The following is a 17,816-nucleotide window of genomic DNA, read 5'->3' as shown; positions in this document are numbered from 1 at the left end:
TACTTCTTTGGTTCTGCTGTCAGTATTACAGAGGAGCAGCGATTGTTGATGGCCATTCCCTTAAATGGTAATTTAAGCAAATTATAACAAAGGTGTAAAGTCTATAATTTGTGAATAATTGAACCAACATTGATTACTGAATTGTACAATATTTCGATAGATTCTAGATTCTTTTGTTTTAAATGAATAAATGCATCCGTCTTTCAAATAAATAAATGGAAATTTGCTTAACTGATATGACCACTATATTCTCACACCTTCCTTTCTTTTACATTTGCAACACATTATCCAGTTCATACACCTCATGTCCTGTGTATTTTGATAAACTTGGGTATTTGTAAGAGTAGAAGATAAGTTGGTCAGTGAAAGTGATAATGATTTCAATTATAAGCTTACTGAAAGTAAGATTTCATTTTATATTATATTATAGAAAGTCACAACTTTTAAAATGCTGATTTCCTTAACATTTTCATGTTTTTTAAAATATTTTTTTTTCAATTTACAAAGAATGGAGGACTTCTTCTGTCATTGTTGTCAATTTCATATTTAGATTGGGTAGTCAATTTGAACATGTTTGTTTCACATAATAAATCATATTTTGAATTCATCTGCTCTACAGACAAAGGTTTTCAGACGCCTCCCAAATCATCAGCAGTGAACCAAACTTCCACCCCTCTCACCTTCACCAATCCTCACAACTACAGTGCCTCATCCAATCATAGCGACCACTCTCCACAACGTCTGTCCCTCAACTTCAACAACACTCCTTCTCCCAATGTCCACAGTCCTGCCAATTACAGCTACAATTATCACACGGGTGACTGTCGTACTGCATCGACTAGCCGACTCTCACCTTTTCACTCCTTTGTCAACACATCTCTCCATGGAAGTTTTAATGCTTCTTATAGTTCTTTGGATAGGGTAAGTAAAGTCAATTTAAAATATATTATAAAACAAAATATTCAAATCACATAGTGCTAAATGGAAAACAGAAAACGGTAAGGGCTGCCTGAAGCCGGTGATCGTAAAATAATAACGAAAGAGTGAAAATGGAAAGGCTTCGTATGGGAACAAAACAGACAATGGACGTGTCGGGTACAAACCCTTCGTCAGCACGTCTGTTTTGTTCCCATACGAAGCCTTTCCATTTTCACTCTTTCGTTAGTATTTATGGAAAACAGTGCCACATTGGCCTGGTGCAGGAGTTTGAAAAAAAAAAAAAAGGAAAAAGCAATGGCACAGTCAAACCAGGATTTATTTATTTTGTGATCATTTACTTACTTAGATCTCTCAATTTTAATGCTAGCACATTCCAGTTGTGAAATTGTTAAGTCACTTGCCTAATCATTAAATATTAAGATTTATTTAGAGATAGAGACAGTGTACTGTTTTCCATAAGCCTTAATAATGACTTTCAAAAAGAGATGCTATTGTTAAGTAATTTTGAATACTGCTATACAGAGAAATCTCAGATTTTCTAACATAAGAGAGTTTCAATCATGAGTAGAATGCTTTTTTAAAAGTATATATAATAAATGACTAATAAACATGTTAAGATTTGTCATATTACACTTTCAATCAATACTTCCTCGCATGTGAGAGTAGCTGTTTGTAGCCAAATAGCCCATCTCATTTCCAATTTACACCATATCTTCTCTTCCACCCCCCCCCCCCTTCCCAGAGTTTGAATTTGTCAGGAATGTCCCAGTCATCTACCAAAAATGACTTCAATGCCTCAGGCCTTAGATCTCGTCGATCTGCCTCATTACCCATAAGCCCAAGAGGTGAGTTCAACATCTTATGCAAATAACAATCAGTAGCTCCTTGACAAATTAATTTTGGTGCATTTCGATACACAAATAAATGTTTCTAAAAACTATTTCAAATTTTTAAAATTGTATTATTTTATTGTTTAATGTCATTAATTTTTAATCTCAGGCTCTTCAAAGAAAAGGATTAACAGTGTTGACTCTTTGAACAAGTACATCATGGAGGAAGAGATAAAAACACACAACAATATCCAAGGTTGGCGCTCTTTCATCTATGTTGAGGGTTTTTATGCAGTATATTAGGCAACTCATATAATACTTAAAAGAATGATAAAGGTTAACAAGAATACAACGTCAACAGTAATACTCAATCTTACATTGCCACACGCCTGTCCCATTAGCAGACTTAATTGGTGTCTACAGAATTTTGGGAACTGTTTATCATATTTTGTCAAAGTCAAATTTTGTATTTTTGTCCCGATTTGTATTTAAACCAAAATTTTGGAGAAAAGGTGATAAAAAAATATTGTATTTTTTCTCACAAATGGATATATAATTAAATTGAACTCCTAAGATATTTTAAAGTGATAATTCATATAAATGGTATAGTAAAAAATTGTGTTTTGGGATGATCAGATTTTTGTTTTGTTTCATGTAGCAGGTCTGTAGTAAAGCAGTTTTTATGGTGAAGATTAATAATAATTTTAAAAAAAGAATTATGCCCTTCTGCCATGACATCATAAGATATCAATGCCTAGGCATTCCATGAAAGAATATAGATCATCAAACAAGATGTCTGATGTCAACAGGAATCACCCATGTTGTCCAAGTGAGCAAATTGGGGTTAATAATTTTGCCGAAGGAAAAAAACAAAAGTGCCTGAAGCGGGGCTCTAACCCGGGACTTCCGGTCACAGTGCAATGCCTTAACCACTCGGCCACTTCACCCCCCAATGATAATAATGATAAGATGAAAAAATACATTGATAGTAAATCTCAATAATGTGATACCTAAAAAAAACTTTGAGATTTCTTAATCTTGACCTGTGATTTCACTTTGAGGAAATGTCCAAGTTGCGAAATTATTATTTTTTATCACCTTTTCTATGTGGCTTTTTACATTTAATCACTAATTTTCAAAGGGATGTTGTTTTTTTAATCTGTAAAGCATGGTTTCAAAACCCATTGATCATGGCGTGAAAGATTTTTTATTTATTTTTTTTTTTTTTCTGATTTTTGAATTCATTATCAATCCCAAAGACAGTTGCAATGGGTGTGTTGTTTCTTTTTTTTTTAAATCCCAAGATTGTCATCCGTTAAATAATTTTAGATGAAATTTTCATCTTTCTCACCAATCTAACAGCATCTCCGGATAACTTGAGCTCTAATAACATGTCATTTTGGAGCTTTGGTAGCAGCCCTTTGGATTTCACACACATCCTCAAGAGGTTTGCCTACCAACTGGCTCCCAGGTCCTCCACAACTCCCGCACCAAACAGCTCCAGTGATATCGGTAGTAGTCATGGAGTGGAAGAGGTAAGTTAATGGTACTGAGGCTTTCAATGTAACCTCTGAAAGTTGTTAAAATTATAAATAAATAAGGGAAAATGAAGGGAATTTTCTATTTTTTCATTTTATGTTAGTTGTGGCTTTTTAAAAAATTCCTTTTCCCCATTTCTTATTTTATTATTTTATTCCCCCCCCCCCCTCCCTCTCTCTCTCTCTCTCTCTCTCTCTCTCTCTCTCTCTCTCTCTCTCTCTCTCTCTCTCTCTCTCTCTCTCTTTTTTTTTTTTTTTTTTAAAGTGTAAAAATCTAAAAGGGTTATCCAACTAGAGTTTTTGATTAAAATAAAAATAAATTTTGGGTTAATAGTTTGTTATTTGTTGCTTTTCTTTTAAATATGATATGAATGAATACTGTATTCGAATATTAATATTTTAGAAATCATTACTCATTTTCATGAACATTGATATTTTGTTTGTTTTTTTAAAAATCCTGATTTTCATTTTTATCTTTATCTTTTATGCCTGATAAGTATTTTTAAAATGAATTTTACAGGTCTGGGGAAAGTTTGGAGTTACTGAAGATAACCTTTATATCTGGACTGAGAGACTAAGGAAAGTGAGTAGCAATTTTTGTCAGCCATGAGATAAGACCTTTTCATGCATTCTTCTGTCCCAACTGGAAGTGCCACATCACGATAAATTCTTGATTTCTCAACTTATCGTTTTACTACCAGACTAGCAAACCCTCGCTACATCTTTGATGTAAAATTTATCACTGATATGTATATTATTCGACGCATACACCCCATGAATCTGCATAAACTCCTTAAAGAAACATACAAGTAAAAATATCACAAAGAAATCAATAAGGCATGGAAAAACGAATGAACAGAAACATCTGTGATGGTTTGTAAACAAGAGTAAATAAATAAGTAAAACAAATACAGGAATCTACTGAGGTTCTTTGTATACAATATTCAGTGTTGTTTCGGTTTGTATATTTGACAATGAAAATTTATCCAAATTGCACAAGTGTTAGAAAAATGACAAGAATGTGTATAATTATGGTGTGTAGTTACAGTGGTGTGTAGTTACAGTTATTATTGGAATTTGATTTCCGTGCATTTTGATACACTAAAGGGATAATGTATTGTGTAAAATTTTGTATTTTTGGAAATAAAAGACAGTCCTGATTTGAAAAAAAATATATCCACACTTTCCTGTTAAGTAAATTTGTTTTCAGTCACTATCTCGAAAAGAAGACTGAGATAATCCAGGAGTCAGCTGCAGAGCTAGAGTCCTTACTCTAGGAAAAATGATGAGATATCAACATTTGTATTTGAACCCAGATTTGCAGGTGTGCGCCCCAGTTCAATATGCCTTACTCCCCATGTCATCATCTCAGACTTTGCTAGTCCGATCCATCCCCAAAGTTATACATTTATTTGGTTATTTTTCTAATGCAGCTTTCTTTTAGAAATGAAATTGTGAATTTATATATGCTATTCTCAAAAGAAAAAAAAATGTGGTTTTGGAGAATATGCCAAAATCAGAATTACAGACTTGTAGTTGGTTAGTGTGTTATTGTGATACTCTGTCTTTGACACACAATATGGCCTAAATTGGGTCTGTGGGTTAAAGCCAATAGTTGGACACTTTCACTGTATGCTCTTGTGAGAGACATATACACCTCATAGTTTCTTGTATCGTGACTAGTTTGGTGTAAGACAAAGATCTGAGAAAGATTGTTTGAAACATTGCCAGATAAGAAAGAAAAACACAAGATAAAAAATCCCTGAAAAAGGCTGTTTTTTTGTTGTTGTGTTTTTGTTATGTTGATAGTTCCTTGTATTTTTCTTTCTGCTTTGACTGGCACTGTTTCATACATACTTTATTAGATCTGTACGCATCCAGCAGTGATTTGATAGCCGTGTCTGTCAGACTTGGTGGAGAGTACTTTGCGATAGACTAGATAGCGTCCTGTACAAAGATTAAAAAGAGAGAGGGACTAGTATAAACTCCAGCTCTGTGGGACGTATGTTAAAGAACTTCTAGTATGCTGACTGATTTAAATTACATTTTTTCCTTCACATACTCATCCTGCATGTGTCAGTTTTCCTAAGAGCAAATATACTCTTAACAGTTTTTGACATTGACGATACGAGATAGTTTGATGTTTTCTGATTTCCTTCATTTACTTCTATATGTGGCATTCACCTTTTTTCATCTCTTTTCATCTCTTTTATTAAAATTGTACCAGTGGTTGAGCTTTACCATCATCACACGACTAAAAAGAGAGATTGATGAAGTCAATGTCTGTTTAGAGAGAATTGGATGTGAGGAAATGCAAATTGGAGGTGAGTCAAGAGTCAAGACCGGCACTATTAAAATTTTTAAAAATAAAAAATTAATTTCTCCTTATTCATCCCCAGGAAATTAGGGTTTATTCCAAGGGAAGCCTAGAATAACCCAGGTGTCTGCCGCAGTGCAGCACCGCAAAGTGAGCTGGGGGTTGGGGGGGGGGTGTACTTGCTTAAGGCCACACAACGAACTCTGTACCTTTTGGGTAAGAAGCAAAGACCATACAGCTGTAAGGTATATTAACTCATTTACAGTGTAGAAAATGCATACAGTGGAGTCTGAAATCCTCGGGACCAGAAAAAAGGTAAGCAAGGCTTAAATTATTCATTTTCAAGGGAAACAATGTTTAAAATTAAATCAATTGTTGGGTAAAAGCCCAGTTGCCTCCCTTGTTTATGAAAATGCAGTGCGTATGTATGAATTGTCGTGTCATTTAGCAGCCAGCATATTTTGTTGGGGTGCATAAGGCCACTATGGAGAGAACAGGTAACTGAGACTGAGTCGTGTATATTTTCACCTTACTTTGAGTTTGGCTTATGTAGGTAAAAACGGACCCTTATGAAAATGATGGGTTGTTATGATATTTGCATTAAAATCAGCTTTGTCAATGACATTTAGTCTTTTTTTGATTATTGCTCAATGTCACACTGTGTGTGTGTGTGTGTGTGTGTGTAAAAATCATGAAAAATTAGTGTTATACCTTGTTGGCAAATCTTCATAATTGGACTATTGGATTGTTGAGCATGTTATCAGCACTCATCAATCTTCCTGTGAAAAAGATGAATGAAATATTTGCTGAAAGGCTGGTCCTAAGACGAAGTGTCAAAATGTAAAAATCTTAAAAACATTAAGAAGAAAAATTTAACTTTGATGGGGAGATTGGTTTCGGAAACTAATTTTTGTGGAGTGAAGCTTTGTTTAACTCACTCAACCCTAACACCGTCTATATCTGTAATTTACCCAGGGTTACTTTTACCCCATGCTTATTTATTACATTTTTATGAGACAAATTATAGGCGTGGTATCAAAGCTATGTTTTGAATTTTTACATGTTAATGATAGATGAATAAAACTATCTATGTACATGCTCATTTTTAATACATTTTTTCCGATTTTGAAAAGTAGCAAAAATCTATAGGATTGAGTGGGTTAAGGGGAGGGGCGACACCTGAAATATCGATTTTTGGGTCAAAATATAAAATTTCAGTTTTTTTATTAATTATCAAAGAACACTCCTTTTTTCACATATTTTCAGCACTGAGATGGTGATTTGGATAATATAAAGTTTGTAAATCGTCTTTCATAACCATGGAAGTCGACATGAAAATGCCAAACTTTTCAATTTTTGGTGAGAATTCAACTGAAAATAATAGGGCTGAAAAGCATTATAATACATATCGATGTTGTAAATTTTGATATCGATTGTTTAGTCTACTCTTTGCCCGTCTTGTTGACACGGTTTCAGTCTCATAAATATCACAATATGGGCAGGGGAGGGGTTTAGAAACTGTTAGTCGCTAACAAAGATTGTGTGTCAAACAGCTGATAAGAGGTCAAGTTGTCAGGTAAATACAACGTGATCACGAATGGTGCGATCTGATCGGCTGACCTTGTTCTCGACCTCCGACTCCGCGCCAGGGATTGGATGTTGAGTCAGGGTGAAAGTTCGCCTCTGTTACTATTATTTTTACTACGATCTGTTTACATTTCGATTGATCAATTGTTTTATCAAATTTTGACACGTATTCACGTTAATTATCTCTAAATATTTCCAATTTTTACTGGATTATTATAAATCTACCTAAAGTGACCAAAAAATCCAAACGTTGGCTACAGTTATTTGCGACAAAAGCCAAGAAAGCAAGAAAGTTATGATGGCTCGTGGTTGACCCGTGACCACAAATCTTTGATTGGAATTGGGTGTGTGATAATAGTATTATGATAAAGCGATTCCAAGCAATGCCACAGCGGAAAGAAATGAGATGGGCTATTCTTGCTGGTCTTTACCACGGTTATTCCACCAATGACAGCGTGTACATACACCTTTTAATTTTGATTTGCTTCATGACCACTTGAAGCATGTATATGCTTTGTTGAAGTGTTGTGAGATGAAGACAACACAAAATCCAAACGAAAGGTTTCATAATTCTGTTTGGTCAAGATGCCATAAAACATACTTCCATTCCCTGAAAAAAGTTGAGTTCGGTGCAGAGTATAATTTTGGTCCAACAGAAATAACATCCCTGAAAGTGTCTTTTAGCATCGGTGGACTGGGAGAACACTCCCAGATGTTGAGTCAGCAAGCAGAGTCAAAAAGATTTGACCAAAGCATAAGGGCTGCTCAACATAAAGAGAAAAAAAATACGCAAAATGAAAGCTCAGACCCGTGAAAAAGCCCAGAGGGAGGCAGAAAAAGAACACAGGGGACCCTCATACGGTGCTGGTATGTTTTGAACTGGTTGTACCGTTTTGTTTTATTATTTTCATTCATTTTTATCTTTGATCTCGTTTTTCTCAAAATGACATTTTTTAACACTCTTTTTTATCTTATTTTGTCATTTATCAATCAATTTGTTTATAACTTTGCATGTCTAGAGCTATAGTGATTATCTAAAATCATACAGAAGAAATTTTAAATATCTTTATTATTTTTTGAAAAATTGACATTTTTATTTCAAAAAACATGATTTTTATCATACCGAAAAATTATTTTTTAAAGAAATTTATCAATAAAAATCTATTAAAAATATTTCAAAAATGCTCTGTATTTATTTTTTATAATATACAAATATACAACCATGCAATATTTCAAGAAAATTCCTTGGAAACTTATAGAGAAAGTAACTTTTAAAAATAGCACCCAGAGAAGACTAAAATCCAAGATGGCGGCCGTCACCATGGCAACCGGACACGCCCACCGAAATAAATCACATGGTTCGAATCCATTGGTCATAGGCAATGTCCCAATATAAAAAGATATTGGATATAATCAATATTCTTGAAAATAGTTTCAGGTGTCGCCCCTCCCCTTAAGCTGATCTTAACTTGTATTGGGTTTTAAAAGAAAAGAATAAAAGTATTTTGTTGCATAAACCACATTAGAATTATACTCTTCTTCCCATACCTGTTAATGCTTTTGTAGAGGTTGGAATATCAACCCTCAAACAGCTGGCCTTGACGAGAGGGAACATTGTCCATGGACTGAACTCGGTCATCCCCTACCTGGATTTGATGTCGAACCAAGAGTACCTGGTACACAGGATTAAAGGTTTGGTTTGTTGTCATAAAGAATTCTCTTAATTAAACTTGTCACAATGTCAGGGCCTGCCTAATCTTCTAACCTGAACTTTTTGTAGCAATGAATCAAAGAGTTGATCCTTTTACAGGCAGCGTTAGTTTTTTGGGGTTTTTTTTTTCTCTTTTACACATACTCACTTTTTATCATTTTCATCATGTGAACAGAGGAGTAACTGCAAAAAGACTTCCTTGAAGCCCTAGTGGCATCGCTGACTCTACTCCCCTGGTACAATCATTATTAAAGTCCGCATTTATAATCAGGTCATAATTCCGATAATGGAAAATTTAAAAAGAAATTAAGGCTTGTCATAAAGGTATTAAAACTAGCTGGAGATTAACCCTCTGTACCAGTATCCCTCATATCAGTGTAATGAGCAACAAATATATATAGAATTGCTTGTACACCATTAAAAATATATATATATATATATATATATTAGATCTTTCACTATCACTTTCATTTAAAGATCATTGATCTTTTAATATTGAAAGGGCTACCATATATAACACTGACATTTTGCACTGAAAGAAACTTGGCTCGGGCAGTGAGAAGAAATTGGCAGAAAGTGAGAATGGGTGTTTTCATTCCCAAAATGATGGGACAGCCTGCTTGTCCTTAAAACCGTCCAGTCATCCTGCTCAGCTTTCATTAAAATAGTTTCTGGTCACAGTTTGTTTTTGTTTTTTATTTTTTTTATTTTTTTGTTTTTTTATAAGGTCAATATCCCTACACCTGTTTATTGTTGTATTCAAAAGATGGAGATAAATCTAAACTGGCAAAGTGACGACAAACATTGGGTGTCTCCCATGTCTGAGGTTTAAAAAAAAAAGTTTCTGGTCACAGGTAGCAATGAATATCACCAAAGTGCTTACAGGAACCATGGAGCGAGTATAATATTGACCCTTTTTATATTAGATTGGTATGAGTCACTGTACAGATTGCTAGCTATCCATTTGTGGCATGCTGGTTTATCAGATCAAATTTGGATCCATTTCTAGCAATACCAGAGCATCTTGCCACTAGCTACCACTAACTTGTTAAATACTTGTAGGATTGAATACTAAAGTTGAATTAAAGGGATAGATAAACTTGTATGTCTGACAATAGATCATGGCACAAGACCGAAAGGCTAGAGCTCAGGTGGTCGCTGGTTCGGATAAGTAAGTAAGTATATCTGACAAAATATTTTTGTAACTTGACTTTGTAAATTTAGTATTTTTAATATCTTCTGCTACATGTTCACCATTCACCCAATGTTTTAAATGTTTCATTATTTCCTTTCATTGATTTTGCTTCCCCTTCTCTTGTCGTTAGATCTCAGTACTGGCAGTATGAGTGACTTTTCATGGAACAAGGGGGGTAACTATGGGAAACCTTGGGGAGAGCACCTGGCCACAGATGCAGCTGTAAGTATGGCCCAAACAGTTGTATAAAATATTCCTTTATGTATGTATTTATTATTGAAAGTTAGCTAAGAGGATGTTTCAGATTTATTTTTTGCTTGTCTAAAGTGCATTTAAAGTAATTAAATTGCATTATATCAAAATAAATTAAGTTATATTAAAATGTCAACTAATTCATATGCTCAATTTATTATTTCAACTTTTGATCGAATTGTGATTTTCAATTTAAAAAACAGATTACTGTTTAAAAACTGATTCTTTTCAACTTGTCCTATACATATTTCAAATGTGAGAGAATGGCTGCTAGTATAATAGTTAGTAGCTGTTTATTATAATCTAAAGGTCGCGGCATTCTTTTCTGTGTATTTATTATATTTATTTAACATTTTATTGTTTTGTTTATTTGAATCGCTTGAATGAATGAATAAATCTAATGTATCACACAAATTTCAGGTTTAGAAAAGAATTTTCACCAGTGCATGTTTCCCAATTGTTCACTTTTATTTTAATATTGATGTACCCGAACGTAGCCATAGTTAAGTTATAGCCTGACACTGAAACCCAAAAAGACTGGCATTTTGACGTCATTATTTGGTTTTGCACCGCCTAGTGAGTTGTCGTTAGTTGTGCTCATGGAAACAAGTGGTCCCATTGGTTGAACTATTGAATACAACTCACGATTTGTTTTCTTTTTTGGACAAAGACTGGCATTTTGACGTCATTTTTTGGTCAGTGTCAGGTTTTAAGTTAACGATGGCTACGATCCGAATCGTTAATTTTAGAATCTTCATTCACTCTCCACCATCCTTTTCATGTTTATTTCTTCTTCTTTTTTTTTTTCTCTTTACCTAGATGGTAATGCATTTATTTTGTAGCTATCTGGATGCTAGATTACCAGCCCATCCCAAATACCCTGACGGTAAGCCATTTACCTCTGTCCACTTCCTGAAGACGCCAGATAAGCCCAACCTGGACCAAAAAGACAACTTGCTTATCTATCAAAGTTCTATCAACCCACCTCACTTTCAGGTTGTCTCTGGTAATGAGGCTTTCAACTTGTCAAAGGTGAGAGGTTGATTCTAACAGCCAGAGTCCCATCTTTTGTTCCTGTTTCTCTTTTTGCCATTTTAAAAGTATGTCATGTAAAAAGGTGTTTTTTTTTTTTGCTTTTTTTTAAATGGTTCCGATCTTTCTTTACTGTCTTCCAGTTTTGTTTTTTTTAAGTCAGTTGTTTGCATTCATTTGGTTTTTAATGAAATTCTAAGAATAAGAATTTTTTTAGTGTGTTGGTTGACACAAGAATAGCATATTTTTTATTGACATTTTTACCTGGCTTGGGAATTTTCAGGGTTTTTGAGTGAATGCATATCCAACTAATCGAAATTATACCTAAAGTTGCCACTCAAAACGATACAATTGGATACAGATTTTAAAAAATAAAAAAATTGATAGATTGCCAAGCCAATTTCAGCTGGTTTGTTTTTTGTTGTTTTTTTTTTTTTTTTGTTTTTTTGTTTTATTTGGGGGGGGGGGGGGGTTGTTTTTTGTTGTTTTATTTTATTTATTTATTAATTTTTGTTGTTATATACAGATTGTTTACCAAAACTGATAGAAATATATTGTTTTAATCTCTAATAGGCATGTTTTAAAGTTTAAATCCACATTGATCTACAACTTCTTACTGTAACTATTCATGAATAATTTACATTAAAATCTTGAATTGGCTTTGCTTGACTCATACCAAGTATTAAAAAGATGAAATTAAATTTGAATGAAAGAGAACAGAGATTTTTAAATCTTATGTATGTGACATGTCTGTATACATGGTCGAATAGCAAACTATTTAGGATATTGAAGAAGTTATTTTGATAAACGGTGTATGTTGCAGGTGACTTGGAAATGATTGTAGTAGAAAATATACAGAATCAACAACAAATGTTAAAATAAATCACCAGGCTTCAGCCCGTTTTGAATCTCATTCATTGAAATTTTAAAATAAACATGAAGAATTTTCCTCTATTTTGATAACCATCTTGTGTTTTTCAAGTCGAGTTAAGGTAACAGGATCATCATTTTAACAATTTTTTGAAATTGTTTCTTTCCGCATCTCAGGGCCGTAACAACATGTTCCAAGCCATCCTTTTGTTTCTCTACCTCATCAAGCAGAAGGAAGCTGGAATGCTGGGGTACGTATATTATTATTATTCACCACTTTTTCTTTTATTTTGTTGCTAAACTTCTTTTGAATATTTGCAGACCAATGACACATAAGTATGTTTGATTAGTAGAAATGCAATTTCAAGCACATTATAGCAATGAAAAGCCCCCTCTCTAATTAAAATGCCATCACTCCGATTTTCTAATTTTCTTATTCTCAATGGCCAAATATTTTTGGAGAGTCAATTAAAAACAGTTGAAGCGAATGGGACAGTACAGAATGTGTTCTTTTTTTATTCAATTTCCATATTATACAAAGGAGTTATGAACTGGGGAGAAGGAGATAAAAAGTAGCTTATAATGTGATTTGTAAATTTGTACACTTTTACAACCATCAATTCCAGTATCCTTAGACACAGCGAAACAAATAATCAAAACAAATAAGAGAGAAGAATGGATGAACAGTTGGGCAATGAGCAGCACGGGTAGATGTATGTTTTCCCATATGATCACTCCTGTAAAGACTGATTGCCTAAATAAGCTCAGAAGACACCAGCAAAGCATCATCTTTCAACTAAGAACACAACACATACCGCTCATTCACCATTTAAGCAAAATTACAAAAGACACATCCCCTTCCTGCCCCCTATGTCAACACCCCAATGAAACAGTAACACACTACTTGCTTGAATGTCAACCTCTTGAAGACCTGAGATGCACATTCCTCCCACCAAATCCAAGCATCAGTAACACTCGAGAGTGAGCGGGATTTAATGCTAATGTAGTGTGTCACCATTCTAATTGAGACAAAAGAGGGCGGGCTTTGTAGTATGGGTTTGTGATGTCATCTGTGGTCATTAAATAGGAGGCAAGGGGGCTGGGCATAGATTTTGCAACAGGTAGACAATGACAGTTGTATAGAGAGACTCAGCATTATCCTGTGCATTGTGACAAACGAGTTTGGTAAAGGCTTATTGTCTCTCATCACGGTTAATCTCTTTGACTCTTACAAATGTTGAGAACAAAAGAGTGAATGTGAATCAAATCTGAATAAGATGTCGGCTTGCACCAAAGCTTCTTTTGCGAGTGAAAATGAATACAGGGATGCCATATGGCTTTTGTTTCAATCAAATTGCTATGTCTGTGGTGGACTAAGAACTTTGTTTACAACTATTTTTTTGAGTTAAGCATATATATATGTGTGTAAAATGTTGCAATTGCGGACAGGAAACTCAACTTCGGTTAATTGCAACATTTCCGCTGATCCCAAGGTGTTGCGATTATCCGGAGTGGACTGTAGTTCCAAAAACCAGTTATATTTCCAAGTATAGACTTGGAGGTCATCATGCCATTGTTTTAGAAAACTTCTGATCTGCATTGAACTGAATGAAATAATACTTTGGATCATGATATAAATTACGATTTTATGTCCATACACCAACACACACACACACACACACAAACAACATAGAATAAATAGCTGGGAAACAAATGGTTTGTGACTGACTATCGATTAACTATTAGATTCCATGATAACAAATAAAATACTGAATTAAAAGAAGTCGAAATGATCTAAAAGTGTGGGAATTGTTGTCTAACCATTAAAAAAAAAACAAAAAAACAAACCCCAAATAAACAGAAGTTTTTGAAGGCTGGCAGACTCTAGGGCATGGGTGAAAGTTCGCCGGCATATGCCAGAAATTCCAGTTTTTTAGTAAATGTAATAATTGCCTTCCGGCATTTTGACTCTTCTGTCGGCTTTATTATTATTGCACCACTGTAACGTTAAATTTTAATACTAGGAAATACTGGTCTGTCTTTCAGGCAAATTGATTCCCGTTAACTTTCACCCATGCTCTAGGGACAAGAGGACACTGGTTGGTATTGAAATTCTAGTTTGTGTTTCATTCTTGTCATATTTCATCCTTCAACATTTTCAATTTCTCTATTTCATTCCAGGCGAGTCAACTTAGGCAAGTCCGGTTTAAACATTTTGTGGATTTTTGATTGAATCGAATCTTTATAGTCTTTGTATTGTATGACTTGTTTTTATATTTTATATATGGATTGTGTCTTGGGTTTTTGTTTGAGAAATGAAATGCTGAGACACATTCAGCTTTAAGCAATGTGGATGCATGCTTAGGCCTTGAGAAAGTGTTGTTTGAACCGTTAAAGACAGCCAGTAGTTGGAAACATTTGTAAATATTTCTCATCTGTTCATCATTAAACATTCTGTTATATCCACATCAGTGCCATTGGCGGTTTGTTTTGGTTTGTTTGTTTTGTTTTTAAAAATTAATTTTTAAAATTTATTTATTTATTTGTTATTATTTAAAAGAAAATATTATTATTATTATTATTATTATTATTATTATTATTATTATTATTATTATTATTATTATTATTATTATTATTATTATTATTATTATTATTATTTTTATTGTTATTGATAACAACAATAACGATGATTATAATAATAATAAAATTAAAATAATGATAATGATAATAATAGTAATAATAATAATAATTCCCATCGAGTCGGAGATTATCCCCTTTTCTGCATTGAATTAGCATGAAACGGACAATAGCAAGTGCTTGCTCTCCTTTGGATAGGATACTAGTCTATCGCAAAGTAATTTCTACCAGATCTAACAAACCCAGCTACTCAATCACTGCAGGGTGGACAGAGAGGTCAGAAAATAATAATCATCATCATCATCATCTTTCTGTGCAGAAAGGAGATGGAAGGAGGAGCTAAAGAGACACCTCTCTCAAGTCTTTTTCTTTTTTTTTTTTATGATCATACCTGGTGTTTTCGTCCTCATCCAGTGACCTGCAAGCTCCTTATGAAGTCCATTCTTTATGTCTCTTCAAATTTCTAAGCGCCTCAATGTGTTGTCCTTTCATAAAATTTTCTTATTTGTTTGTGCATAATTTAGACTACATCGTTTAGCTCAGGCTTAAATTCATTGCTATCTATTTGGGGTTCTTGATCTCCCATAGTGAGCAGGGAGGTACCTAATGCCTAATGCGTCTTCTATCCCCCTTTCTGTCTTTGTTATGGGATGAGATTACTTAGTTTTGCCTGACCCTGGCCGGATACCCTAGCTGGGAAGGAAGCAGTCAAATGTATAGTTAGAGTTGTGGGGGATGATATTTTTTGTCTTGTAAATCATCTCTCTGTTATGCATTGTATTATTTTTTGTTAACATATTATATATGATTTGTAAACATGTGCTCTTGCAGGATGAGATATTTAAGTGATCTCAAACTAAATACACTGATGGTGGTATGCTCTTGGAATATACATCTGTTCCCTTTTTGAACCAATTCCCCTGGGTGAGGTTCCCGACCTCCCATAGTGGGCAGGGAGGTAGTTGCCGTGTCTTCTATCTCCCTGTATCTGGTTTCCAATTGCTTCCTGTCTTTGTCTTGGAATGAGATTACTTGGTTTTGTCCTGACCTTGACTGGGAGGGAAGCAGTCGAATGTGTAGTTGTGGTTTTGGGGGACGATATATTTTTTTTTCTTGTAAATTATCTCTCTGTTATGTACTGTTATTTTTCTTATTTTAACATATGATTTGTAAACATTTGAGTCTATTCCTCCGAGTGGGCTCTTGTGTTGGTGTATAGTTGAGAATTTTAGTACACTGATAGTGTACTGTTGAACTCTATATCTGTTCCCTATTTTGAACCATTCCCCGTTGTCTTACTTTTTCCTCAAGTCCTTTGCATTGTACATCTAGAATATTTTTACTAGCCAAATTTCTTCCTTTTTACTGGCACTGATATGACCTAAATGTGTTGCAAGCGCCGTAAAACTCTTAAAAACAAAACAACAGCCCCCTTTGTCTTACTTTTTCTTGGATGCTTTAATTGTAATTCTAGAACTTTTTACTATCCCATTGCTTACTTTTTACGGGCACTGATATAACCTAAATGTGTTGCAAGCGCCGTAAAACCCTTAAAAACAAACAACATTCATTGCTAATTGAGAGAGAGAGAGAGAGAAAAAAAAGGAGGGGGGTGGGGGGGGGGGGGGTGAAGAGGAGTGTTAATATTATGTGGTCCGTCGCGTCAATGTGGGAGTATTTCAGCAAAATATCCATCTTTAGGAAGTTTAAGAAACGATTCACTCTATTCATCGAAGTTGAACTTCAACTTCAATTTTAAGCATCATATTCACCCCAACAACATGATACCATTTTATGTCCATTTTTTCCCCTCAAGTTCACGTTGCTGTGTTATTGTGGAATTAAAAAAAATTTTTTTTTATATCGACGATCATCTTTGTATGTCCCATTATATCTGGGATCCCGTGTCATCTAGGTAAATATTTTTACAGGTCTGATAATCTAACAGAATTATGGGCCTGGTTTAACATTGTTGTAATGGACAATATTTTGTGTCGGTTTGATAGTATTTCCATTCCAACAATAAGATCATAACAATTTGGGGTTTCAGACCTGCAAATATATACGCATTGCATGTTACTGTTATTCTTTGAAGACTAAAATATATAGATTGTTTCAGCAAGAGGCATCATTTGTGACCTATCACTCGAAACATATTATTTCAAGATAAGTTAGGTGTTAAAGATTTAATCCACAGATCTGTATTTTAAAGAATTTGAAAGTTGTATAGCATTTTCTTAATTACAGTGGAACCTCATTATAACAGGCCCGGGTATAACAGGCAGTCGGTTGAACAGGGTTGTTTTGTTTAAATCCTGTTTTTCTCTCCCTCTTTGCCTTCAGTAACATTCACGGGCCATCGCTGGGGCTTTTAAGAGCCTAATCGGATATAACATGGGCGCTGAAGCCCACTTATTTATTATATCCAAATACAATGAATTAGCCCACATTATGATCAGATATGCCTACAGTGACAGGCAACGTAGAGCTAGGCTAGGCCAAGTTCGTGAATACTCTGTGTGTATGTGTGTGTATAGGGAATGAGATTAGCGGAAGAGTAGCGTCCCTTGACCAAACGAGAGACGCATGCGCACAACCAACATCATCATCATCATCATTGCCTTTTTCACCCTGGGTCAGGGTATAGGCCACAGACAAACAGTTTCCATCCTTCTCTATCCTGAGCCAACTTTTTTATCTCATTCCAGGTCTTACCACTTCTCTGTATATCAGCTTCTTTAATTCTTCTCCATGTTCCTCGTGGCCTTCCCCTTGATCTTCTGCCCTGAGGGTTCCAGTCCAATACTTTCTTTGTTATAGTTGAGTCATTCTTTCTAAGCGTGTGTCCAATCCACCTCCATCGTCTTCTTCCTATATCCTCTCCCACTGGTTTCTGCTGTGTTCTTTT

General features: G+C 34.5%; 1 protein-coding gene across 1 annotated transcript in view; it reads left to right on the top strand.

The window, feature by feature from the left end:
- Positions 1–14,742, top strand: part of LOC144974632 (transmembrane protein 209-like) — a gene marked incomplete in the record, with an annotated part of 25,215 nt that extends 10,473 nt beyond the window's left edge. The window contains 12 exon segments of the mRNA XM_078917699.1: positions 1–67; positions 620–921; positions 1,682–1,784; positions 1,939–2,025; positions 3,132–3,304; positions 3,828–3,890; positions 5,535–5,631; positions 8,778–8,903; positions 10,248–10,339; positions 11,189–11,401; positions 12,449–12,522; positions 14,453–14,742. Coding sequence (XP_078773825.1) covers positions 1–67; positions 620–921; positions 1,682–1,784; positions 1,939–2,025; positions 3,132–3,304; positions 3,828–3,890; positions 5,535–5,631; positions 8,778–8,903; positions 10,248–10,339; positions 11,189–11,401; positions 12,449–12,522; positions 14,453–14,504 — 1,449 coding nt within the window.
- Positions 14,743–17,816: the final 3,074 nt, after the last annotated feature.

The sequence above is a fragment of the Berghia stephanieae genome, chromosome 6 (genome assembly GCF_034508935.2).
Source record: "Berghia stephanieae isolate SIO BIC M18660-M18661 chromosome 6, UCSD_Bste_1.3, whole genome shotgun sequence".
In the NCBI taxonomy this organism is placed as follows: Eukaryota; Metazoa; Mollusca; class Gastropoda; order Nudibranchia; family Aeolidiidae; genus Berghia; species Berghia stephanieae.
The sequence above is the reverse complement of the archived record's forward strand: the minus strand, read 5'-3'. Positions and strand labels throughout refer to the sequence as shown.